Here is a 24835-nt window from a genome sequence, read left to right as displayed (position 1 = left end):
TCTAGGAAAAGTTGCATGGGTTTGCTCTCAGCCAATCACCCCAAGTGCTCCTTTATTTAAGGCTACATGTGATTGGCCCTCTACCTACAATCAACCACAACCTTTTGGTCTAATCTAAGGCAGTGAAATCGATGGAGCTGGAAGTTCAGCATGGTTAGATGCCACCGAAACGTTTGGCAGTAAGTCAGATTTGGAGATCAATCCATCCATCCATTATCTATACCGCTTATCCGTCGCGGGGAGGCTGGAGCCAATCCCAGCTGTCATTGGGCGAGAGGCGGGGTACACGCCGGACTGGTGGCCAGTCAATCACAGGGGTGACACATAGAGACACCAATAGCATGTCTTTGAACTGTGGGAGAAAGCCAGAGTACCCCGAGGGAACCCACGCATGCACAGGGAGAACCGGGGTAGAAAAAGAAGGTACCAGATGAAATACTCGATTGGTATCAGGATCACCTTGAGGGTACTGATATTTCTACTTGTAAAGACGAAACAAAGCCGTGTCACACTTTGTTTCTCCATTGTTCACGGTATTTTCAGCGAGGGAAGGCAATGTTTCAAGATCTGGGATGAAACAATTGGGTATTTAGCTGAAGATTACATTTGTAATCCCATTTGGCCGCTATGTATCTGAACAAAGGAGAAAGCTGTGGCTTCTTTATTTGCCTCCCAAACCCTTCAGAGGCCAATGTAAGTGTTGGTATGTCGAGTCAGTTTGTATGGCGAGCTGGTTTTGAAATCCCAAATGACAGTGGCCAACGTTGACAGTCACACTGCAACCCGATCCTACCACTTAATCCCGACCAAATCCCAGAGGGTTCCTGTGAATGACCGTGTACCAGCGAGGATGGAACATAAACACGCGCTCTGCCAGACCAAACACCGGGCAAACAGCGCTGGCTTTACCCTCGCATGTCGCCTCAGCTGCCTCGTGAGAATGGACAACCTAATTGATTGTGTTGTAGCCTTAATCCACTTGATATAATATTTGGAGAATGTGAAATCATCAAGCAGCTATAGATTATCTCTGCTGCAGAAGGCCAATGTAAGCCGGTCGCAGTCCAGAGAGGAGGACGGGGTCGATAAGGAATGGATGCCATGTCATATATGGTGACAAAGCAGACAAGAAAGGCGTTTTGCAAGTTCCAGAGTAGCTCTTGAATAAAAAAGGAGAGACCAATAGTTTGGATGTGATTCAGCTGATATTCTGAGAGAAAACAACAGATCACTCAAATGTTTATGGCCAAAAATATCCACATCTGCCTGATCACAAGCAAGATTATTTTACTTCAAAGCAAAACCCTGCAGTAAAAAGCGTTTCCCATGAATATAACAAGGGCTTTAGAACAGGGCAAAGCCTACTGGAGACACACTGAATCCAATTAAGCAGCCACAATGGCAGCCTCAAGAGTATTACCTTGTTTTCATTTCCATTACAGCTGTTCCACTCAGTTGACTACGCATTTCTTAATTCCCTGCAACAGTGTGAGGCTTCTCTTACTTGAAGGATTCCCAGCAAACCGGTGCATGCTTTGTATTGATACCAGCTTCCCACTCACCTCTCTGTTTCTTGCTTCTCGGCCCACTCGCACCTTCCCTGACACCCCTCAAAGCCTTCCGAGCGTCAAGCAGCTCCCTCCGAAACATCTCGCCCCTTTGAAAGCCGAAAAAGATCGCTACTTCTTCTTGCGCAATGAACTTCTCGGAGTTCAAGTGTCTTCCATGGAGACGAAACACTAAAAACAAGGTGACTGCAACAGGCCTTCTCCTTCCATTTCCATCTTTCAATGTGATGTTTTTAAAATGGCTTCCTGTGCAGCATGAATTATTGAATTGGTTAAGCAAGGATGGTCGCTTCAAGATGGCTGCAACCCCTCAAACTTTAACTTCCTCAACCCATGTCTGTCCTTCTTGCCCTCTCCCTGTCTTCCCCCTGTCCTCCCTAACTTTGCCGTTCAGCCTCAGGGGTCTATTTCCAGTCTTGCATAGTACAACCCCTTGAGTTGTACTGTACTTTCCCTCTGCACCCCCTTTCGGAGAGAGCCTGCCCCCCAGATTAAACACATGCGGCGCAACAACCTTTGCTGTCCTCTGCGGGTCACTCTGCTGGGAGTTTTGAAACTCTAGAACAAGGCTGACATGTTGTAATACATCATAAATGATATGCTACAATACATTATGGAACAGCGAGACAGCGACAGGGACTCCAGCTGAAGTGAGGTGGCAGACAGATCGTGCTCATAAACCTTGGAGCTGGAGGTGAAAATAACACTGTAGCCTTGAATGAGTTAAATAGAAACTTCAAGACCGTGTGGCCAAATGAATACATGATAACAAGCCTCCGTGCTGATGGCTTGCATGTGTGGAATTCACTGTGAATCAAATATGATTATAGATCGACTTAAGCCTGTATTAAGATTGACTTATGAATCAAATTGTGACTGGAGGGAGATTTATTCGAGCTGCTCGTCTCTGTAAGGTAGAGCAGAACCGTCTCTGTCAGTCTGTCACATTCATATGGAGTGTTTGCTTCAATAGAAATGGCGATTTTTAGGATTTCTCATCTGATTTATTTGTGGCAGAGAAAATATGACGTTCCCTCATCATATCTGACTCGCTTCCAATCACCATTTATTTATTAGTCGCTTGTTTACTAGCCTATTAATGAACACTCTTTATTAGTACAGTACTTAATTACTGTTCATTTTTATGAGGAATAAAGGTCAGTTTACGATAAAGGTGGGAATCGCAGGGTAGCTAACATGCTAAGCATGATATATATGATATGATATATTGCAGGAAAATAATCACAATATCTGATTTCCGTTCACGTTACCCTCAATTATTACTTTATTTATTTTATTTAAAAAGGGACCACGTATAGTTTAAAACATAAATGTCACCGTTTGATGCAACGTACCAGATTATAGCTTTAAGCTAATTAGCATCCATAGTCCCTTGGCAGGTCAACACAAAACAGACAAAACAGGACAATAACAAACAGTACGGAGTAAAGCATACGACAAAGTTACACAAAAAAAGAAAACGACAAAATGACAAAGAGGGGGAGGGGCCACACCATAAGCGCTACCACGAGGAGTCGCCAGCCGATCGATAATTGTATTGCACGAGTCAGGACAACGATATAATGCCGATAATTAGTCCCACCCCTAGTTTACGAGGAGATGTCTTTTGTGACGAGACACAGGATTTTGTACCTGCATCACAGGCTGCACAACTTTACAGGAAAGATCCTGCCTTTTGGGTTGTTTGACCCACACTGGGAATCTGACATTTCTGCCCCTGCTGCTTTGAGTTCGACTTCTCCTTTCTTAACGTCCTTTCGACGTTATGCAAGCGCAATAAATCACTGGAGGTCTTTGAAACAAACAGGACATTTGTTCAAGTTGACTGAGCAACTTCAAGAGCTTTTGACGAGAGACTTGTGCAGCAAAGAGAACAGTTTGCTGTGACCCAGAAAGCTACCAGTGTAACATTACTGAATGAATCCAAATGCTCCGTCCCGAAAATGCACATGGCTTCTTAAAAACTGCATGATTATGGGAATCAAGAGAAAACCATGTGCAATACCAAAGGCACCAATGAGTCTACCGTACACTGCACAGATCCGTCTCTCCTGTCTTCCATCCCATATATCCCTCTGGCATCCGTCCAAGCTTTTCAAATTCTCTGCATACCTCTCCTATCTCTTCTTTCTCCAGGTATCCTCCGATGACGCAAAAGCCTCAGTCCGTTCCCCTACACTGAACTTCCTCCTGCAACGTTTGACCTTTCTCTCACATCCCTACTTCCTGCATATCATCAAATTTTAAAGACATGCTGTTGCTGAACGACGAGCGTTACATAAAACAAAGTTAATATGAGATTGGGCGTCAGATTCGTCCTGACTTTTTCGAGGTGTTTTCTTCTGCTCTCATTGGGCCTCAATCCCCAGGTTGGAAACCACTGCTTCAAAAGGTGCAACAAACATTTGAAAATGTTATTTTTTGACTAACTGCGAGCTAAGTCTGGGCTGTTGATGCACCTGCGTCACTATACAACAATCATGTATTATAAAAGTAGCTTAAAATACCACAGGTGAGCAATTCGCCGCTTTCTCAGAGCCTCCATCAAACTGCCTCTCCGGCCTTTCTTCCCTGACATTATGATAATCAAAAGCTTTACGCCACAGGGTGACGTCAATAAAGCGGTCTAGACTTGTGACACAGCACTCCTGGTTCCTGGTTGGTCTGATGTCTCAGGGTGAAACCTTAAAGTGACAGACCTGGATGTCAGTCTGACTCACTGAGTGATGCTCAAAAGCAGCCATTAAAACCAACACGTGAGCAAGCGCACACTCGCAAGCGCGCCCCTCCCTCTCTTTCATCACGCTGACCGTGATTGAGTGTGACAGCGCCGCGTCTTGACCGTGGCGGTGCTATAATTATCTGTGATGTCTGCTGGTTGCAATCGGAGAAGGGGGGCCGGCGGCATCCACACATCACTAGAGCACGAGCCCTCTGGCCAGCACGACACATGCCGGGCCATAAATAACCACGAGGAGAGAGAGAGAGAGGGGAGGAAAAAAAGACGGGGACATAGTGGTTATTTACCTGTTTTCTCTTCATGTAAATAATAACATCCAGCAAGATTTAGGCAGGAAATAAAAGGATGAGTTGTCTGACAATTATAATTCACTATATAGATTTGCATATTTTCCTTTTAAAGCTGCGTTCAAGTGTCTTAAATCTCGTAAATATGACGCTCTGTACGATTCGATGCATGCATTTAAGGTTAGGGTTGCTTCAGGACTCTCTCACAGCTTTACTTGGATGTTTTTGCACTTAGGTCAAGCCTTCGCAGGGTCAAGTCTGAAGCGAGGCCTCGTCTCCCCGCAGTCAAATCCAAGTCAAGTCTCGGCTCTTCATTATGGAGACTTAAGTGTGACACAAGTCACAGTGTCGCGTCTGCAGCTCAAGGCGGAGAGAGAAGATAGCAACAAAAAGCAAAGGCGGGGCAAGGGCAGAAATGTAGCTGATACGGAGAGAAGTTAAAAATGCCTCACATGCGAGTATGCAAAACAATGCACCAATCCCACACCGTGATTTATAAGCCTTCTTCTGCAAAACAGGAGCGTAAAGAGCAAAAGTGTATGTGTTTGTTTTGGAGCGCGAGAGAAGAAGTTTGCAGCAGGTGTGAGGCTGGTTAAAGCTCCACAAAGTCAGCTTTCACAGCGTCTTCCAATTAAACATTTTAAGGCTTTTATTTTGTAAATTAAAAGTTACGAGACACAAAATAAAAGCACTTTCATGCTGTTTTGGCGGGCACATGAGGGGCTTGCATAGCTCGCTTCTAGATGCCTTACTAGTTCTTAGCCGACCCAGGCCGGACAACAATAACAGCAAAGCAATAAGAAATGATGAGATGAAAGGACGCCAGGGGTCACAAAGAAGAGATTGGATTGAAGTGAGGAGATCAAAACCACCACGGCGAAGCCAGACCGAGGGGTGATGAGTGATACGCCAGCTGGACCGCGGTGCCAGCTCAGAGTGTGAGAGCTGGCGACATGCGAGCTCAACTGTCGACTTTCTCCACAGGCCAAGGCGGCAGGACGGTGATCAAAACCTACCCGGCAATGATCTCACTGGAAATTGTGTTCTATATTTTGCGCATGGGACTCTGTCAATCAAACGGGTGATGCAAGGAGTATTTATAGCTCCGATTGTGATGCTCCTGACATACAGTTTTGTCCTGTTAGATCCCGCTGAAAACCAAGCTCCACATCCAGACATGCTTTACTGTCTTGAATGCATGCTGTTGTGTTACTGGTTAAACCAGTGGGTTTTTGTTCCTATCATGTGCTTCAAGTTTAAAAGAAGTGGGTGAGACATGATGATCATTAGGACGATGGGACAGATGGGACTGCTCTTACCGAGCCGTCTCAAGAGATGATTTATGTCTCGCATGTTTTTGCCGTCTGAGTTTATGCTGACAGGACGACCACCCTGAGAGAAACTGTCCCACCGACATATTTCAGTCTTTGGAATGTTGTCAAGCTGCAAAGCTGGAAATAGACTTTTTTTGTTGTTGTTAAATGAGTTGGTAAGTTTTAGAGTAGGGATGCATGATATTGGATTTTTTGCCGATATCCGATATGCCGATATTTTACAACTCATTTAGCCGATTACCGATACCGATATTTTTTTCCCGTACACCTAACTGCAGAGATCACCAGCTCTCTTCTGTATTGGAATTAGCGTACAGTATAATGGTGATACTCTTATCACATTTGTTACAACGGTCGGGGTGACGGGTCTTGAGATGGTTAATCAAGTTTGTAGTGTTGAAAGACTATTCTATTTCGGACACTTTGAAAAACTTCCACACCACGGACATTTTGGCTTCTAACTCTCTCATGCTGCAGGTAGACACACGTGACGTCATCACGCTGCGCCGCACAGGTCTTCTTCGCGCCGGCGACATTGCGCCGAGGATGGGCATTTAATCAAATATGCACCAGCCCATTATTTTATCAGTTAATTATATTGGTGGATATCGGCATGTTGGCCGATATCCAATAGTTCATTTTTAAGCCGATATCGGCCGATACCGATAACGTGCCGATAATATCGTGCATCCCGAGTTTTTAATCAGCAAATCTACGAAGTTACTTCCAAATGTAAACAGAATATTCAGGAAGAAATAACTTGAAAACCAGCCTCTTAACAATTTCTCTTAATGTGGCAACTTCAGTCTGTATAACCGAGCATCTATTTTCACACTACCTGCAGAAAAATCATCCTGTTTCATGACTACCTTATACTTACAGTGCTTTTTGAACTCTGTACTTTACGGTAATTATCTTGAAGATTTTCATGTAAATAAATGTTGGTGATTTGCTACATGCATCAGCCAGCAGTGGTTGGTCTGCCAGAGAGGGTAGGCGGAGCTAAGCGGCTGCTTTTCCGGCGTAAACAGTAATCTACTATGGCTGAACAAACAAAGAAAAGATGGATGACTACAGATACAACTTCAACAATAAGTGAAAATCCAAAGAAAAAGAAACAAACTCGACGCTCAGATGAAGCAAACAGTCGAAAACGGAAAGCGACCGTCAGTGAGGAAAATCAAGAGTTACAACCGGAGCCAGCCGTGGACGTCACATCTGGATATCTGGGAAGTGTGCTCCCGCAATTACTGTCTATGGCCACAGGTGCCGCCAAAGAGAATGAAACTGAGATCTTTGAGATTACCACTTTAAAGTAGCGACCATATGTCAGAATAATCGAGCAAAACGTTCTTTATTCCGCCAAAAATTGCACAATGCACTTGAAATTGCAGCAACAGCAGAGGCTCATAGAGTTAGCTGTTATCTAACCTTTATGCATCATGTTAACAGACTTATTAAAATATCATTGTGCTGTTTACCATTCCATCTACTAAGTCATGCACACAGCTGTAGACAAGCTAATGATTTGTTTAGTCTTGTGGGCAGCTTTTCCCAGGCTAATTTAAGCTTCCTGACTCGAATTAGAAGCAACTTATCCTCCATGTAAGGTTGCTTCAACCAGGTGAACGATTCCGAACTTCCTCAGCTCGGAAAACACAACAAAAAAACACCCAAACATTCAGCTGTGCGGCTAAAAGGAAGCGACGGCAGGTGCAGCAAAACTGAGACCCTCTCTACATTCACGGGCTAATTTTAAAGGGTCTCTCGTTGCTGCTCTGCTGACGTGGAAGGCAGGGTTACCGTCTGATGATCAAAACACGGTCTCTAATTTGCAATTGTTTGGTCTGGGTGCACTCTGCCTGAACTGGGATACTGTTTCAAGGGATCCATATCAATTAGGGGGGATTAGTTTAACAGATTTAAATCCTCTTTTAAGCAGAAACACACTGGTCTTCTAGTGTCATAAATTAGCTGTTATACTGTACACAAGAGGAAGTGCAATCCAGCTCTTTAAAGGAAACTATTAGCCTGTAAACAAAAAGCTTCCTGTGTGACATTACCTTCACCCAGGTCCATTATGGCCAAGACAGCACTGCAGCTCGCCTCTCCCAGCTCATTGGTCGCCACACAGGCGTACAAGCCGGCGTCGCTCGTGCGGCAGTCCCGTATCCACAGCCCCCCTGAGTCCTGGGCTTCTGTCGGAGGAAGGAGGTCATCGTTGTGGTGCCAGGTCAGCGACGGCTTCGGAAAGCCTGCCACCGACACCCTCAGCCGGATATCACAGCCCGTTCCTACCGCCGCTTTACGGAGCTTACGGATGAACACCGGCGCTGATGGTTCTTGCGTTGCAGCCCCAGCGTCCTGCTCCTTGGCGACTCGGGGCCTCTTGGAGGTAGAAGTGAGACTGGGACCGGATCCAGAGGCGCCTGACATCCTGATTTCTTTCAGACTTCTTAAGCGACTGTACTTTTATCTGGTAATTGATTTGGGTATCAAGATGAGTTACAGTTATTGAAGGCCTCTTCTGAAAGAGTCCATCGGTTCGGATGTCTCCGGGCTCACAGGGAGGGCAGAGGATGTTTGACCTAGACTTTTGCACTGGGGACTGATGACAAGAGAACAGCAATCAGGGTGACATCAGGGCTATCTTTAGGCGTTACACAGTTTGACTACACACCAACAAACACCTGAGTTACAAAATTAGGACTATGAGTTGAAGAAAACGGTTGGTGCATGCTAACTAAACAAGTTGCATCATGGGATGTGTAGGATCAAGGGTCTGAAGGGCCACAAGCCAAGTGGTGTCTTCTCTCTTTGTCTTGCAGGTATGGAAGCCTGGAAGTGACAAAAACAAGTCCTGATACTGAAACCTTTTATAGCATGTCACCAACCATACTGGCGTGTGCTTTTACACTGAAAACAAGAGCTAATTTTGCATCATGCAATGTTTTTCTCACCCTTAGGGCCGCCTTAGGGTTGGGTGGAACAGATTTAAAAGTCTGAGGAAGGAGGTTGGAATGATGGCCTAACACAAAGGCTTTGACTCTAAAGGCCCGGACTTGCTTTCTCATCTCTTTCCCAAACTTATTTTGACAACCCTTTTAGATTCTGATGCAAGAAGTCTTTCCTTTAGAGAAAAGTTTATTACTAATGGTGGAGCTAGGTAAGAAAAAAGGTCTTCTTTTGCAAGAATGCAACTTGTGTTTTTGGACTTCCTGAACGCTTTTCAAGTAGTATTTTTAGAAACACGATTCAATTGGATCAAAGGAAACACAAGCATTCGCTAATGAATAATATTCCACAAATATGCTGATCCAAAGAGTTTCCAAAAATAGACCCCGCCCGATAATAGGAAGAAATCCAGCTTACCTCACTTTTGCCATCACAGCCGAAAAGAATCCCTTTGGACGTCCCCGCAAAGTCCGAGCGAAGGTAACAAGATCCATGAGAAATGTCTCATCTCAAATCATTTGCTAAAGCCCGCGTCTCTCCGTGTCCTTTAGCCAGCACGGGGCTGTAGGTGTAAGTCCACCAGAGATCATGTAGCATTAGCAGCCACGGCCATGGTCCCTTTCAACAGCTTCAACCCTGCTGCTGAGAGGTGAGACAGAAAGAGAGAGAGAGACTATTACTCCTAAATGTCAAAGCACTCAGGCCTTCTGCGCTGGTGTGTTTTCAACTCTGAATAACTTTAAAGAACCGCACTTTTAACCTCTTTAGTCTTGTAAGAGCTTAAATCAGCTCATGTTATCCGTCTCTCTCTCTCCCATCTCACCGCTTCACCCCCTGCTTCTCCCTCAGGTCGGACACGACAGCTGCACCGCCACGGATAGGTCACATTTCTCGGGCTGCCATGTACGACCTATGCACACACACACTCACACAGACGCACACAAGCGCACTCACACTCAGAGTCCTTTAGATAATGTTATCAACAAAAATGTGTGTGTGTCTGAGTGTGCAAGACAGGCAGAGACAGCATGCGTGTGACAGTTGGAGTTGCTATAAATAGAAAGTCTAAGAATAAAGTCGGGACTAAGTGATTCATGCAAGTGTAGGGCACTGATATAACAATACGATGTAATGTAAGTGGTAGCCACATTTAAATTAGACATAACAGAATATTTTAAATACATTTATCCAACTTTCATGTTCCTATAAAAACCTACAATCTTTACACAACCTTACGCATGTTTCCCCTCTATAATTTCTTGTTATAGTTTTTTCATATATCAATCATGAGCTTTTATTTCAATCTATTTACCTTCATAGTATTAAAAGATAAGAGAGTATTCTTCAGCAAGGTTCTAATTCAAAGCAAAATGCCAGTCTCAAGAGGCTATAGTGTTTTGTCCTTCAAAAAATAAGGATTTTATATGCTTGGACCTGGAAGAAGACACTAAATGTTACATAACTTCTCTTTTTACATTCTACAGATAACTAATTTCATGGCTGTTTTTTCAAACATAACCCTACGAGGGGCGTAATATTTTTAAACCGTGCTTTATTTTGGCCTAATACATGAGTACACACGTCTGGCGATGTGGTATTTCAGCGCCATCCTCTGGTAAATACAGAATATGGCACCTTCACAAACATACACCTGAATGAAGAGTTGAATGTGACGATCAGCATTCACTTTTGGCCACTACGTAAATATTTCATCTTTATGACCTCTTAATATTTATATTTCCTGATATAGAACCTCATTGGTAGTTTTCACACCGGAAATTAAGACGTTTAGCATCGACTTTGCAACTATAAATTGGCAAATTAACTTTAATAAATGCAAATGGTTTCATAATTAGGCTTGAGCTTGGAATTATTAGCTTTGGTTAGCATATAGACTTGGAAGACGGGGGCAACCGTTAGCCAGCCAGATATAACCGTTAGCCAGATATAACTGCTGAAAAGCGACCGGCTAACATTAGCCGCAGTTTACAGTCTTAATGATAAACTAGGCTAAACTGCTTTTAATGGCAAGTTACACCAAACACTGACTTGAGATTAAACCCGTACGCCAAATTATTCATTTCATCATTTGCTTGTGAAAAGCTTTATTCATTAGGAAAGCACTAAAGGGTTTTTTGCTGCGACAACCTAACTTGTTATGAGCGGAAGCTAATTAGCTAACATTAGCTAGATGAGAGAGTTGGCTGGCAGTGACTATTCTCTCACTCTCTAGTAATGTTAACTACTTTTCAGCAGGTTAAAAATCGTGTACCAGACCTTGCGACTTTTAAACTTACCTGCGTAGGTCCCATTTGTGTGGCTGTTGGTGTCTTTGGAGCTGCACAGGTGTTGCTAATCTCCTTAATTGATTGCTCAGTTCTATTTCCCAGAAAGCGAGCCAGTATGCACCATACCAGAGCCATGAGCAACTAAAATGTACCAAGCCTTCATTAGGATTATAATTCAAACATGTGTTTTCACTACTGTGAAATATAAAAAATAAAAAGACGTATAAAGAGAGATTTAATGTGGCATGAACCTGTAATCGCCACGTGTGGCCACAGATGGCGCTACTTAGCAAAACGTTGAATAAATAGGAATAGGACTTGGATTTAATACTGTTTTGTCAACAAACCTTTAAAAATGATTGAGTGGTACAACACAAAGCTTGTTTGTGAACATCAGGTCTTTGGCCTGTTATGTCTTTGTGCAGATACACACAATATGCAAAAAGATTTCTCTAACATGCATTCAAGGACTCAAGGCCAGTCAGATAAAGACGGCACAGGGAGGTACAGTAGACAAAGGCTCATTGTTTAGTGGTAAAACAGGTGTGTTATAGATATGGCAATTATCCACATAATGTAGGGGATTATAAAGACAGATTTTTTTTGTGATTTTATCAGACTTCTATGATCTAGATTATGCATAAAGCTACTAAAAGTGTGAATTAATGATACGTTCCCTTCGATATCGTGGGAAACAGCCGCAGTAACAGATGATACAACATCCCAACTGTCAAGGCCATTCTTTGCTATCTTCCTTTTGTGTGTTGGCAACAAAATACTTTGCTTGCAGACTTCTCTCAGCCTCAGATAGCTGTGAGAATAAGGAAAGTCACACAAGAGAGCCAGTATTCTGCAGCTTCAGTCCAGTGCAGTACAGTCATGGTGTCCCGCAAGGTCTACATCCTGGCCCCTTTGTGGATCCATATTCTGACACAAGCCTGCAGGGGAGAGGAGCTGTCCCGGGAGGCGGTGTTGTCCTGGTTCAGAGAGCGGGTTCTGGACGGCCTCGAGCTAGAGGAGCCTCCTTCGAACATGATGCAGGGTCCGGATGGGGACAGAGCACTGCCTGAAGCTAGGCCCACACCCCAGAGGGTCCCGAGGACGAGCAGGACAGCGTGGGTCAGACAGAAACCCAGGCTGAACCAGGACATGTCTCAGATTATTGTCTTTCCCAGTTCTGGTAAGATTTTTTGCTGTAAAATGACCTCGTACACTGTTTTCCTCATGTTAGCAAAGTTGCACTTCAAAATATGATACTATTTCATAATATTTTAAGTGATCTACAAACAAATATGCTTTAAATAGTCGAATAAAAATAAGCAACTTCCCTGACAGCTCTCTAATCTCACTTTGGCAGACTCGTCCTGTGCCCACTCTGACTTGGCTCCTGAAGAAACCACTCACAGCCACTTCACGTACTACTTCCAGCCGTCCGTGAACGACCGCGAGATCCTGGTCACATCTGCCCACTTCTGGTTCTACGCAGGCGAAAGCGCCTCGGCTAACTCCTCCGCCCAGCTGTTCATCCTCACCTCGGGGCAGCAGCTCCTTCAGGCCGCAGAATCGCCATCGACGAGGAGCTCGGACGGATGGACCACCTTTGACCTGGTTCAAAACCTGTTGGTGTTCGTAGGTGAGGGTCCTTTTCTTCTCCAGGTGCGCTGTCCGGCCTGTGAGTGCCACGCCGACGAACCAGACAAGATGCCCTTTCTTCACCTCCTCGCTCAGCCTCGTGGTCCTGTTCGATCCCCCCGCAGGGCCCCTGTAACCATCCCCTGGTCTCCCTCCGCCGTTGACCTCCTACAGCGGCCCTCCCAGGAGAGACCCCAGCACAGCGACTGCCACCGAGCCGAGATTGAAATCAGCTTCGAGGAGCTGGGGTGGGACAACTGGATCGTCCACCCGAAGGTGCTGACGTTCTCCTACTGCCACGGGAACTGCTCCACGTGGGATCGAACCAGCGCCATGCTGGGGATCACGCAGTGCTGCGCTCCGGTGCCGGGGACGATGAGGTCACTCAGGATCACCACGACGTCTGATGGAGGGTACTCGTTCAAGTACGAGACCCTGCCCAACATTATACCTGAAGAGTGTACTTGTATCTAATGAGTGACACTTAAAGGGCCAGTACACCCAAATTACAAAAGAACCTTTTTCTTTGTAGTTTCATGTGCGGAAGTTTTCCACCTTTGATTGTAACTGTGATTTACAAAAAAATAGTCCCTATAAAAACTGTCTACAGCAACGTGTTTAACCCTTAGAATAAGTAGGAAAATGTGATAGTTGAGTGAACTACTCCTTTAAAAGTCGAAAGTTTTTAGCCACTTATATTTAGCATTTATCTGTATTAACGGAAGGCCAGCGTTGTGTTGCATGTCTCTATGAATCTTACCTGTCGAGGGCAGCAGGGGTAGACAGTAACCAAGTAGTGCTGTACTTATATACTTTACTCGAGGATTATTTGTTGGGAAAAAGTATTACTTTGACTTCGTTACTCGCTACTTTTGCTCTGAAGTCAGCTGATGAATTTTCTTTTCTAAAATCCCGAAGACAACAAACCGTGTTCGCGTAGTTCTGCGTGTGGTTCGTCTAAGTGATGTTGCCGTACATGTACCTCGCGCGTCTCCATGGTGAACGCAGAGCAAACGTCACTTAGATCACGCAGTTCGTTTAGCGGTGCGTAAGGATAGCAAAGGCTGATAGTTTATTTTGTTGTTCCTGTTATTTTGGAGCTGGAAATCTGCAGCATGTGAGGTTAAAAATGTAAATAATGTTTTCTAAATAAACGTAACATAGCAGAATGTACACCCACGTATTCTTGACTGCACTCGTGCTTTGTGAAAATATGTTTGGAGATTTGAATCCTGAAGTATTTTTAAAAGCAAGTACTTTAACTCAAGTAATAATTTGACTGAGCAACTGTCACTTAAACACAGTAAAATGAGTGTCTACACTTTGACTCAAGTTATGAAGTTGTGTAGCAGAGACGTGGACTCGTGTTCATAAGTTTGAATGTAAATATAAAATGATATAATTCAACGTTGTCAAGTTTCTGACTATCAAGTATGTATTTGTTTGACGTTGTCGTCTAGCTGTCAGTAATTCGCTGTTTAAAAGTGATGCTGTTTGTTTTTGCTTTGATTGCATCTATTTCACTGAATATCAATAATTATATTCAGGTACAATTCATCGCCGTACTTTTTGAACAGGTTATATAAATTGGCCAATAATATCATTAGACGAGCTACTAACACCTTGTCTTTTGTCTTTATAAAGAGCGGAGACTACAGGTGAGAGTGCTGTATCATGGGTGGAAAATAAGTGGCTCGACTGTTGTGTACTTTGTCCACCACTGGGGGGCAGTGTAGGCCTACTTTTACACTACATTAAACACCATCTGATATCTGCTGTAACTCACGTGTTAGGAGCCTCTGGTCATACTTTTTGTATCTTATATACATTAGAAAAAGGGGGGGAAATGAACCAACTGATTTGTCCGTTCATTCACTGAACATTCAACCAAAACTTTTCCACAAAAAGAGTCGAGTCCAAAAGACCAAAACATACCGTTCAAATATATTTATTTACTCTGAAGACAAAATAATCTCTACAGTTACAAAAACTACAAACTTACAAAAGAAAAAGAAAAGTATAAACCATTGAAGATGTACCATATTCAAAATGGAAAGTCGTACCTTGTATGAAGTAGCAAAATTGCAATTGAGATGATTACAAAAATACAGCATCAAACAGCTCTTTGGCGATCTGCAGTTTCATTATTTCAGCCAAAGATCATAAAACCAAAGTACGCTGAACACGGAAAGCTATTGATCAAAAGTCTCATGATGAAGTGTGTGTGTTTACATGGCGCCGGGCCGTGCGTCAGCAGCCAACTGTCATCCCCTCCTCAGCCGGGCTGTGTGTGTGTGTTTTTCTTCCCGGGGTGCATGAAAGCACCCATGTTTGAGCACGGCAGAGGGGCAGCGGTGCACGTCAAGGATGGAAAATATGTCTCACCGGAGAAATATGTAAATTCAAAAGACAAGGGTGGAATGTCATTGTTAACAGGAGCCCAGAAGACAGATGTTTTCAGCTGCTTAGCACAAAAAGTGATATGTTTTAAAGTTTCTGCAAGAAGAAAGAGAATCATTTTTATTTTACACAATTAGGGAAGGGGGGAAAAAAAGGACCTATTTTTTCAGCAGTCATGTGAAACAGGTGGCGTTCAGGACGCCAACTTCTCCTTCTAATCTAGACAAAAGGAAACAAATCAAGAGCTTTGTTGAAGACGTAAAATAAAAAAGGAGGATTTTGAATGAATTGATTGTACAAAAAAATGATTCTTGGAAATTTCTCGCAACATTTCCTGTCAATAAAGAATTCAAGCATTTTCCAGGTAAACATTTTGGCTGATTTGAGTAAATATACAGGCTACAAAATCTGTTTCTGAAATGGTGTGGCTAATGAACACTAAATTATCCCTAGCGTCGAATCTGTTTAACGTGAAAGATGACCCATCTAGAAGAGGTTAAGCCGCCCTTGTTGCAAAAACAAAACAAAAAAAAAGCTACTGCACGTGCTCCAGACACGACATGACCCAAGGCTGCGTTCGAAATCCTCTCTGAAGCCAACATTCGGGGACATTTTATAAACAGAAAGCGTCTCTTTTGTGAGGAAGACAACAAAAGCAGACTCGGCCGGAGGAGTTTAAAGCTCTCCATAATCCTTGCGAAGGTCTGAAATGGAGGATTACAGCATGGCCACAAAAAAACACAGAGTGGGCGTAGAGAGAAAAAAGGGTGTAGACGAGGTTTTAGCTGAAGGCACGGTCCAGGTTTTTGGACGCAGGGTCGGCAAGTAGAAACTCGAGATGTGGCGGGCTTTCAAGTTTACAGTCGTGGAGATGAACCGCGGTCAGCTTTCAGGCTGACCCCTAATACTGAAAGGCACATTTCTCTCATCCGCACACTCAAACATGCACACAAACACACACGCTCTGGTCTCCCTCAGTGGTCTGACTGCACTCCCATATGTGCTTCCCCCATGTGTTTAAGGCCAGTAGGAATGGAGGCGCAGACGTTTGAGGCAGGAAGCACGCTCAGGCATGTATTCCTGGGGGAGGAAGAGCAAAACAAGAGGGATATTCAGCACGTATGCTCACTTAAAACCTGGATTTAAAAAGGTTCTTCCACGGGGAACATGACGTGTTGCTTGAGGGTTACAGAAATACATCTGAAGTTGACAATTAGTTACCTGCAGCTATTTTGATTGTTTATTGTTGTAAAGAATACGTTCAAATGTGAAGGATTTCAGAAATAAAGCTCTATTTTTCTGACATAAATTCAATGAAACTTAAATCGTATTTGATGTTTGTGAGTTCATAGCAAGTTGCAAAACATGACTTATGGAAAAACTATTTTTATAGGTTGGCAATACTTTTCTGCCAGATGTTTTCCTCTCAAAAAAACCCCGTGCAACGTTTAGATCTGCTACTGACAGTTATTCAAACGCTAATTCACAACAATCAACAGTCCAGAAATGATTTTCTCTCATTTACAACACAGAAAAGAAACAAATTCTTCATTTTTAGAGGCTTGAACGAGCGAGTATTTGGCGTCTTTTGGTGTAAACAGCAGTAATGACTATTTTTGAGTTTGCGTGGTTAAGTTATATCCAGCAATGTAGAGTTTTCAGGCGCATTTGTGTCACTTTTATCAACCTTTAAAGCTCCTGTGACGAACTTTGTTGGCGCCCCCTGTGGACGAAGCCGTACCTCTTATCTATTTATCTTATCGATTTTGTCCTGCCCGTGCTTAAAGGAGCAGTTCGCCCCTGGAAAAAACCACGGTCAGTCAAAGCTCTCTGTAATCAATAGAAGCAATAATAGTTGAAATTGGCGCCATAGCTGTGGAGAAAGTCGTACAAACAGCTCGTGATTTCGCCCATTCTACATTCCTACAACACCCAGAGTGCATTGCGCCCCTCCCTCTGAAAGGAACGGCCCCAGCGAGAGACGCTGGAATCCGAATTACGATGAGAATATACCGGTGGATCGTCTAAATAAATCTTCGGGACTTCAGTCTACATTTCAAAAGATTTTGAACGAGACATGACATTGGAGGCGGGCGTCCTCGATTGAGGAAGTGTAGTTTAGCGAGCTCCCTGGCCGGCCGGAGGTTTTCCAGGGCCCATTGGAGAAGCGGATCGCGTCCTCCAAAGGCACAGAGCCACATTGGATTTTTGCACCATAATGGCATTAGCTCCCCATGATAGCACGATAGGGCTGAGGCTTAATTTCAGTCCGTTTCATAACCAGTGAAAAACTCTTCTCAGGAGCTTTAAGCAAACTTCACCTGAGTCACCCGAGCGACACAAACGCGGGTAGAAAACTTTCATACTGTTCTGAAAAGTTTTTGAACATTGAGCTCGACTTCCTGGTTTAATATCTAGCTTGAAGATGGGGATGGTACTGTCGGAGAATACATTCTTACAGCACCTAAAATGTACCTTTCTCGCTGGTCTCTCCCTGCTTCTCCTGGGCGAAGTTGAGTCGGTTCTGCTCGGCGGCCGTCTCTGCAGCCGTGTTGACCTCGGGGCTGTTGCTCCGTGAAGGACTCCCTTCGTCCGCCTGGTAGGCCAGGTCCAGGTGCTGCTGGGCCAGCTTCAGGTGCCTCCTCAAGCGCTCCAGCTCCCTGGAAGACTGCACCTCGTCCCCGAAGCTCTCTCGCCCGGAGTCGCCCATCGGCAAGTCCCTCAGCTCGCCCTTCAGCTTCTCCTTCTTCATGGTGGCGTGGTATCCGGGTGGAGCTGTCGGAATGGAGCGTGACGAGGACGGACGAGGGGCGCTTGAGGTCAGGGTGGCCCTCCTGCGGAAGGTGTCCCGGATGCCGCCGATCCCAAGATGGATGATTTCAAAGACAGTGAGGAGCAGGCAGAGGAAGGACACGAAGTACATCACCAGCAGGAAGATGGTCTTCTCGGTGGGGCGGGACACGAAGCAGTCGACGGTGTGCGGGCACGGCAAGCGGGTGCAGACGTAGGAGGGGATCACCTCGAAGCCGTAGAGGACGTACTGGCCGAAGAGGAAGGCGACCTCGAAGCCGGTGCGCCACATCAACTGACACACGTAGACTTTCATCAGGCCGTCGCGCAGGATCCGCCGACGACCGTCATGCTTTTTCTCTGGAACTTAAATTTAAAGAGACAGTGTTCAGAATCTGATTTATTTGCATAAAAATTGGGCGAATTTGCTGCTCAAATCTCCAACTTACGTTTTTCTGCTTTGTCCGCCTTCTCTGGTACGATCTCCTCAGCGATCATGGGGTCTTCCTCGCCGTTGTCCTCTGCCTCCTCGTAGTCTCGAACCGCCCCTCGGCTGACGATGGGCATCCTCTTCCTCAGTTTCCCAAAGGGCCGGTACTCGCTGTCCTCGCTTCTGGCGATCTTGTGCATCGCAAAGCCCAGATACATGATGGTGGGGGTCGTGATCAAGATCACCTGGACAAAACAAATTCAGTTTGAAACCACTCTGGGTCATAATATTGTCGATGTTGCTCCGATGGAAGTGTGCAGCTCACCTGAAAGATCCAGAATCGGACGTGTGAGAGCGGTGCAAAGGCGTCGTAGCACACGTTCTCACATCCGGGCTGCTGCGTGTTGCAGACAAATTTACTCTGTTCATCGTAGTAGATGGTTTCACCGCCGACGGCTGTCAGGACGATGCGGAAGACGATGAGCACAGTCAGCCAGACTTTGCCCACGAAGGTGGAGTGGTTGGAGATCTCGTCCAGCAGACGAGTGAGGAAGCTCCAACTCATGGTGCCGAGGTGACCGGGGAGCTAAACCAGCTCTGAGGGAATAAAACCAGAGACAGAACTTCTTTTAAACTTTGTTCTTGTTTTTCTAAGTCAGTGACCCACCACTGTATTGCAAACATATGGTACTTTGCAGTTTTATTGTTTCTGTTTTTCTTGAGGTTACAGCTCTACAGAAAGGAAAGAACCAAAAAAATCTATTATTTTAATTCCACTGCGCAAAGAACGGAGGGGCAGAGAGCAAAAACAAGTTGTATTTTTCCACTTTACCCAGCAAATGATGCATTTTTAGAAGAAAAAATGACCAAAACTTACAATTTCCAGTCTTTAAAGCGAGAAAATGTGTTTATTGTGATTTTAAAGTGAATATATTTTGTTTTATGCTTCCAAAACTCCCAAATCCAGACATTTATTGCTGTATTTTGGACATTTGAGTCCAAATCACTCAAGGAAATAAGTCAAAAGATGCTGAATGCACATGCAGGTCTACTCATCCACACAATGATAAAAGAATGCAAGATCAAACCTTGCACGCATGCATCTTAAGTGAACCTCATCTGCAGGGCTAACAAATAAACAACCACATTCTTTGTTGTAATCGGACGCAGAGCTCTCAGACCTGCAGGTATCCACGTGCTGACTCCGCAACACACCCTCGAATCGGTCCTGTGAGCCCTTCATTCTTACACCTCGCTGCTGTTCTGAGCTGCTTAATCAAACATCAAAAGCGTCGGCCCGACAAGTTGCAGCAAGCTGCGAGGGGACCTGCTGCGGCTTTGGACCGCAGGAATTATGATACGAACGCGGTGAATGGGGCTTAGGAATTTATTTCCTGCCACCTTGCCAGGAATGATCCCTTTAAATACTTTAAAACCACTGTTTGATAATGTTACGTGGCCGTGACAGGAAGAAAGGGACGGAGCTGGACGTTTTTGACTCTCGTAGCATTAACAGAAAAGGCTCTGAACGTGGTCAGACTTTGTGTGGAGGTTTGATGACTTTTCAAAATAAGATTCACTAAATTTTATCTCCTAAACTTGCCGAAAAAGTTGCCTTGAAGCCTTTTTCAGAGCTGAAATTAAATTTGTTACTTGATTAAAGCACTACATTTGAATATACCAGCTTTGTTTGTTAGATATAAGGTCACAAAACACATCAACTGATATTAAAGCCACAATAACTAGATTTTTAAACCGATTTGACAACCAAACTTAAGACCTTAAGTCCAGAAGAAACGCCACGACTTCTTGGATCAACCTTTGCAACATTTCTCCATTTAACAAAAAAAAAAAAGGGTGTAACACAGAAGATTACCAGAATTTCATGAGTCATTTCAACAGGACAAGGCTTTAACCATTACAAGCATCTTCAGGCATGCCTCCTCAGATTAGTTGCATTATACCGCGGCCCTCCCGCCCCAGGTTACTCATCCATTCCTGTCTCCAAACTGGCATCTTCATGCGCTTTGGTGAGGATGACTTGCCCGAGCCTGACCAGAAAAAATGTTCTACCCAAAACCAGGGCCGTCATGGTGAAAGTTCAGAGGATCGTCAGTCTAACCAAAACTATGATAACATGTTGGAAGTCGGCCCGTCTTGGCTGGATCCAGACAGGGAAAATTACGGGCCCTGAGACTCTTCTCAGACCTAAAAGTAAGTCCAGTGAAACAGAACTAATCAAGACGGGTTTAAAAAGGAAGATTCACCTAAATCAGAGGCTTCATTCACTAATCTGAAAGAAAACAAACATGTAAATGCTGATTTTGGTGGTGGGAATGGGATCTCTGTGCCCCCGAGAGAAGCTCTGAGACAGGAACAAGCACAGCTGGGAGGTGACATCTGTTTTACCCCAACGTGCAATTACAAACCCCACCTATATGGTCGACTGTGGGTGTTAAAGCAGAGGTGTAGAGCACATAAACATGGGAAAGGCACTTTGAAACACAAACAAACCAACAATCAGGTTGTTTCAACAACCGTTCCAGCTCTCACAGGTACAAAAGTTCACATTTAAAAGCCTCGTCCCTTTAAACAGCGTCTGTCCCAGTTATGACAAGTGTCTGGTTTCCTCCATTGTGATCGGATATTCGGCCATCTCCGGTTCAAGCTGGGTTTTGAGGACACGGCCTGTTATGCAAAATACTCAGCACTGACCATAAAGCGTCTTTCCAGTCATAAATCCTGAGCAGAATGACCACTAATCGACATCTAATCTTCATGAAAATATCATCAATAAACTGCCAAAACACAAAAGTCAAGACCGCCGACATTTTAATTTGACCTCTTCAGTGTTCGACCTCTTTTTGAGCAACTTTTATCGACCTTTACGAACATATATCAGTCACCTGAGGAAACTTTTTGATATCCTCCCATAAAAGCTCCCCATAAGTCAGCCAAAGCTCCACATTGTCAGTATATTTGACTACTGTTAACATATTTACATCTTTCTTAGTTTTTGAGCAAAGCCTGTCCAGTTTGGGATTTTTAGACCGATATCACCGCCGATATTAGAGTCTCACTTATTACAGATACGGCGGCTGTTTGTGAATTATTGAGCTGGAATGCAAACAGACCTTTGCTAAGTGGATTGCGCATGGATTTTGCACCGATATGACATCTCAAAGATACTTAAACAGATTTTTTTAGACGGATACCAACGCCGATTTTAGAGGGAAAAAAATCTCACTGACTTCCAATATAGCGGCTGATATTGTGACTTATTGAGCTGGAATGCAAACAGATCTTTGCTAAGTGGATTGCGCATCACTTTTGCACCGATATGACGACCCAAAGATATTTAAAAACAGATTCTTTTAGACAGATATCAATGCCGATTTTAGAGGGAAAACAAATAACACTGATGACTGATATAGCGGCTGATATATGACGACCCTAAGATACTTAAAAACCTGCTTTTTTTTAACAGATAATGTATTCGTTTAGGATGAAATGATATACTCAACTCACGATTCGATAAGAATACCGATACTGGGCTCATGAGACAATTTTCTAATTTTCCTAAAGACAAATTATGAATAAATATGAATATTTTACTTCAATTATAACCAACACAATGTGTATTTTACCTCCAACTAATCATTAATCATTAGCCAAAATCTTTAAACCACCACTGCACTTAGTAATAACGATGGCTCTTTAACTCTGATTCTGGCATTGATATTGAAATGAACACAGATCCAATTCTCAGCATTTTATCTTTATTTCTTATTTTATTGTGTATACACACACATATATACATATATACATATATATATATATATATATATATATATATATAGTGTTTAATATTCTCTAATTAAGTTGTTAATCCTATGCTAATGCTTTGCTAATGCTTTGCTGCATAGGATGAAGACAGTACTGAGAATATTAATGGCACCATTACTCAACCTGTTTCCTGCATTATATGGTCTGTAAAGCAGTCATATCGATTCCTATCCAAAAACATACACCAAATCTTTTGGCCCACTAATATCGGCCTGATGATATCAGTCGACAGATATATCGGTCGGGCTCTCGTTTAAAGCGCTCTTATACGGTTTACCGCAGTCTGAATGTCACTGTGACTCTTTAAACTCCCTTTGTTCGCAACGCCGAATGTAAGAAGTGTAACTGAAACGTCAAGAAAAGCAGGTGTTATTAAGTCGCATATTGATTCTTAGCTGTACACTCCGTGCAGCAGGTGTTTATTAAGAGGGGTGTATCTCCTGCTACAGGCCTATGAAAGGTTTCCAGAGGTGCGTGGCTAAAGGGAAAGGTTAAAGACCCGTCTCTCCTCCCACAGTAGACAGATGAAATGTACTTTACAGCACCCATTGTTAGCACGCTGTTAAATGCCCACGTCTCGCTAACATAAAGACACAAAGGTACACACGAAGTAGCTCATCCCAAACAATCTGTTGATCTTGGACAAACTAGCTTCCCAGCTCGAGTAAATGCAAACATTTCCGTAACAGCTAACCAAAGTCAGCTCTCAAACAGTAGCTTATTTGCTCATGTGGGCTAAACCCAGCTCAACCGATTTAATGGCTTTTCTGCTTCAGGAGTCACTGGGCTGCAGGAGGAGATGGAGGGGGTTGGAGAGTTTTTTGGGCAGAGGATCTGGACAAAGCGAAGGCGAGTTAACATTCCTCCCTAACCAAAAGCAGAAAGCCTGGATTTTAGGGTTCAGGGAGCAGACAGAGGGCACATGAAATCCCCATGCAGTCTGAGCAGCAAGACAGGAATACAGCACCTACAAATGTCAATCAGTGCACTTCTTTGGTGCTCAAATAAAGTTTCTGACTTTGCAAAAAGAGGGACAAGAGTTTATCCCAAAGACTGGCTCTCTTTTCTCTTTCAAACAGGCAGTAAAAGAAGTTGAAAGGAGGCTTTCAAAGAGCCGTTGAAGGCTATGAACACGCTTTGCTGACTCAGACTGAATTGTTTTGGAAATTGTGGCATTCCAGGAGGAAAACAAAGTGCTGCCAAGCTTCAGTGGGGAAGCAAAAAAATCCGGTGGATTAGAAGGTGAAGCCGTCATTTCAAACAGTAAAAGACACGATGAGTAAGAAAGGTTAAACCGCTATTAATGGCAGAGTTAGTCATTAAAATAACAAAGGAAAATCACTGTAATGCTTTAAAGTACGTGGTGTCGGTTTATTGCACCATTCTGATGTGGCAGCAGGTTAAAAATAGCTTTGGTGGTACTTTTAAACATTTAAAGTCGAGCTAAAACCGAGTTTTTCAAAGTGTAACAGGTTATTTCGTTCTCCTTTGAACTTTAAAACTGACAAAAACAGGTTTTTGTAGCGACTCACCGCTTTCCGGCACGCGCAGATCCAAAACGCGTTACGTGGAACCCACTTTGAGTAAATTTAGACTCAACCCTGCTCGTAAAATAAATCCCCGGATGACAAAAAAGCTCCACTGAGGTTTAATTAACTCATACAAAGATACTAAACTGTCTTAACAAACTTTTCTCGCTGCCAAACACCCACCTTCTGCGCTCCAATCCGCGCGTGTTCTCTCCTCGCGCTTAATTGCTCGACCAGGTTTTCCTAATTAGCGCGCGCGCTCTCATCGGCGTCTGCGTGCGTCCGCGTCCGAGCCAGTCCGTCAGTGTGAACCCATTCAGCTCGGTTGACCCCATGTGTCGGCGAAAAAGAAAAAAGATTTCTGATTTCTGAAGGCTGCTTCTCCTCCTCCTCCTCCTCCTTCTCCTCCTCCTCCTCCTCCAGGAGGCCTGAAACTTGAGCCCCTCGACGCTGACTACCGTTCTGCCCTCGCGACAAAGGACTATGAGAATCCTATTATACGTTTTAGAATACGATGATGCTATGTTAAACCTCAGGTCTCCATGGGGAGTTTATTGGAATTTCATAGGACATAAAAATACCACGAGGCACAATGAAGCCACTGTAACCTCTCTGGTGCACCTTGTTTTAGCACAGTCATTGTGTTTGGCTGCAAAGTGAAATAACACACTGCCATGACTGACAATAAAACACTGAAATATTGAAATAATTCCCCCGTAAATGCAATTTAAAGATGGTAAAGTTTATAGGAAAGTTTGCAGCGAAAGCACTGGAGTTATAAGCTGCTATTACTATACATTTTAGAGTCACAAAATCCCTCTTTGTTAGGTCGAACAGCTGTGGAATAAATTGCATCGGCATTACAGTTATAATGCTCAGTTTTTGTGTGGGACTTGCGATAGAAATAATGGTCCAAACTTCTGCAACAGAGGCTAACTTTAATTCTAACTCCTAATGTGGGTCGATTTGAAGCAACTAAACAAGTTTAACCACATTTTTGTACAGAAACTGGCTG

At 43.8% G+C, this 24835-nt stretch overlaps 3 protein-coding genes across 4 annotated transcripts; 1 reads left to right on the top strand and 2 right to left on the bottom strand.

Moving 5' to 3' along the window:
- Positions 1-226: 226 nt before the first annotated feature.
- Positions 227-8386, bottom strand: LOC138603273 (striated muscle preferentially expressed protein kinase-like). Its single transcript, XM_069674954.1, has 2 exons — positions 8014-8386; positions 227-294 (listed from the first exon to the last, which is right to left on the bottom strand). The coding sequence occupies exons 1-2, from the start codon at positions 8384-8386 to the stop codon at positions 227-229; spliced, it is 441 nt and encodes a 146-aa protein (XP_069531055.1).
- Positions 8387-12011: 3625 nt separating this feature from the next.
- inha (inhibin subunit alpha) lies at positions 12012-13299 on the top strand. The gene is made up of 2 exons (XM_069675643.1): positions 12012-12373; positions 12551-13299. Exons 1-2 carry the CDS (start codon positions 12073-12075, stop codon positions 13297-13299), a joined length of 1050 nt encoding a protein of 349 aa, XP_069531744.1. The 5' UTR covers positions 12012-12072.
- A 1464-nt stretch (positions 13300-14763) lies between these two features.
- Positions 14764-24150, bottom strand: LOC138603578 (gap junction gamma-1 protein-like). Of its 2 annotated transcripts, none has more exons than XM_069675438.1 (5): positions 24004-24150; positions 18771-19042; positions 18465-18690; positions 17701-18381; positions 14764-16305 (listed from the first exon to the last, which is right to left on the bottom strand). In XM_069675438.1, exons 2-5 carry the CDS (start codon positions 19008-19010, stop codon positions 16292-16294), a joined length of 1161 nt encoding a protein of 386 aa, XP_069531539.1. In that variant the 5' UTR covers positions 19011-19042; positions 24004-24150; the 3' UTR covers positions 14764-16291. The 2 variants fall into 2 exon arrangements, with proteins under 2 accessions (XP_069531539.1, XP_069531540.1); XM_069675439.1 differs by lacking the exon at positions 24004-24150 and adding an exon at positions 23824-23906.
- Between the last annotated feature and the right edge of the window lie 685 nt (positions 24151-24835).

This window comes from Semicossyphus pulcher, unplaced genomic scaffold (assembly GCF_022749685.1).
Source record: "Semicossyphus pulcher isolate SPU_LCO1_2020_fin unplaced genomic scaffold, fSemPul1.0.p SCAF_24, whole genome shotgun sequence".
In the NCBI taxonomy this organism is placed as follows: Eukaryota; Metazoa; Chordata; class Actinopteri; order Labriformes; family Labridae; genus Semicossyphus; species Semicossyphus pulcher.
This window is presented reverse-complemented; position numbering and strand designations above follow the sequence as displayed.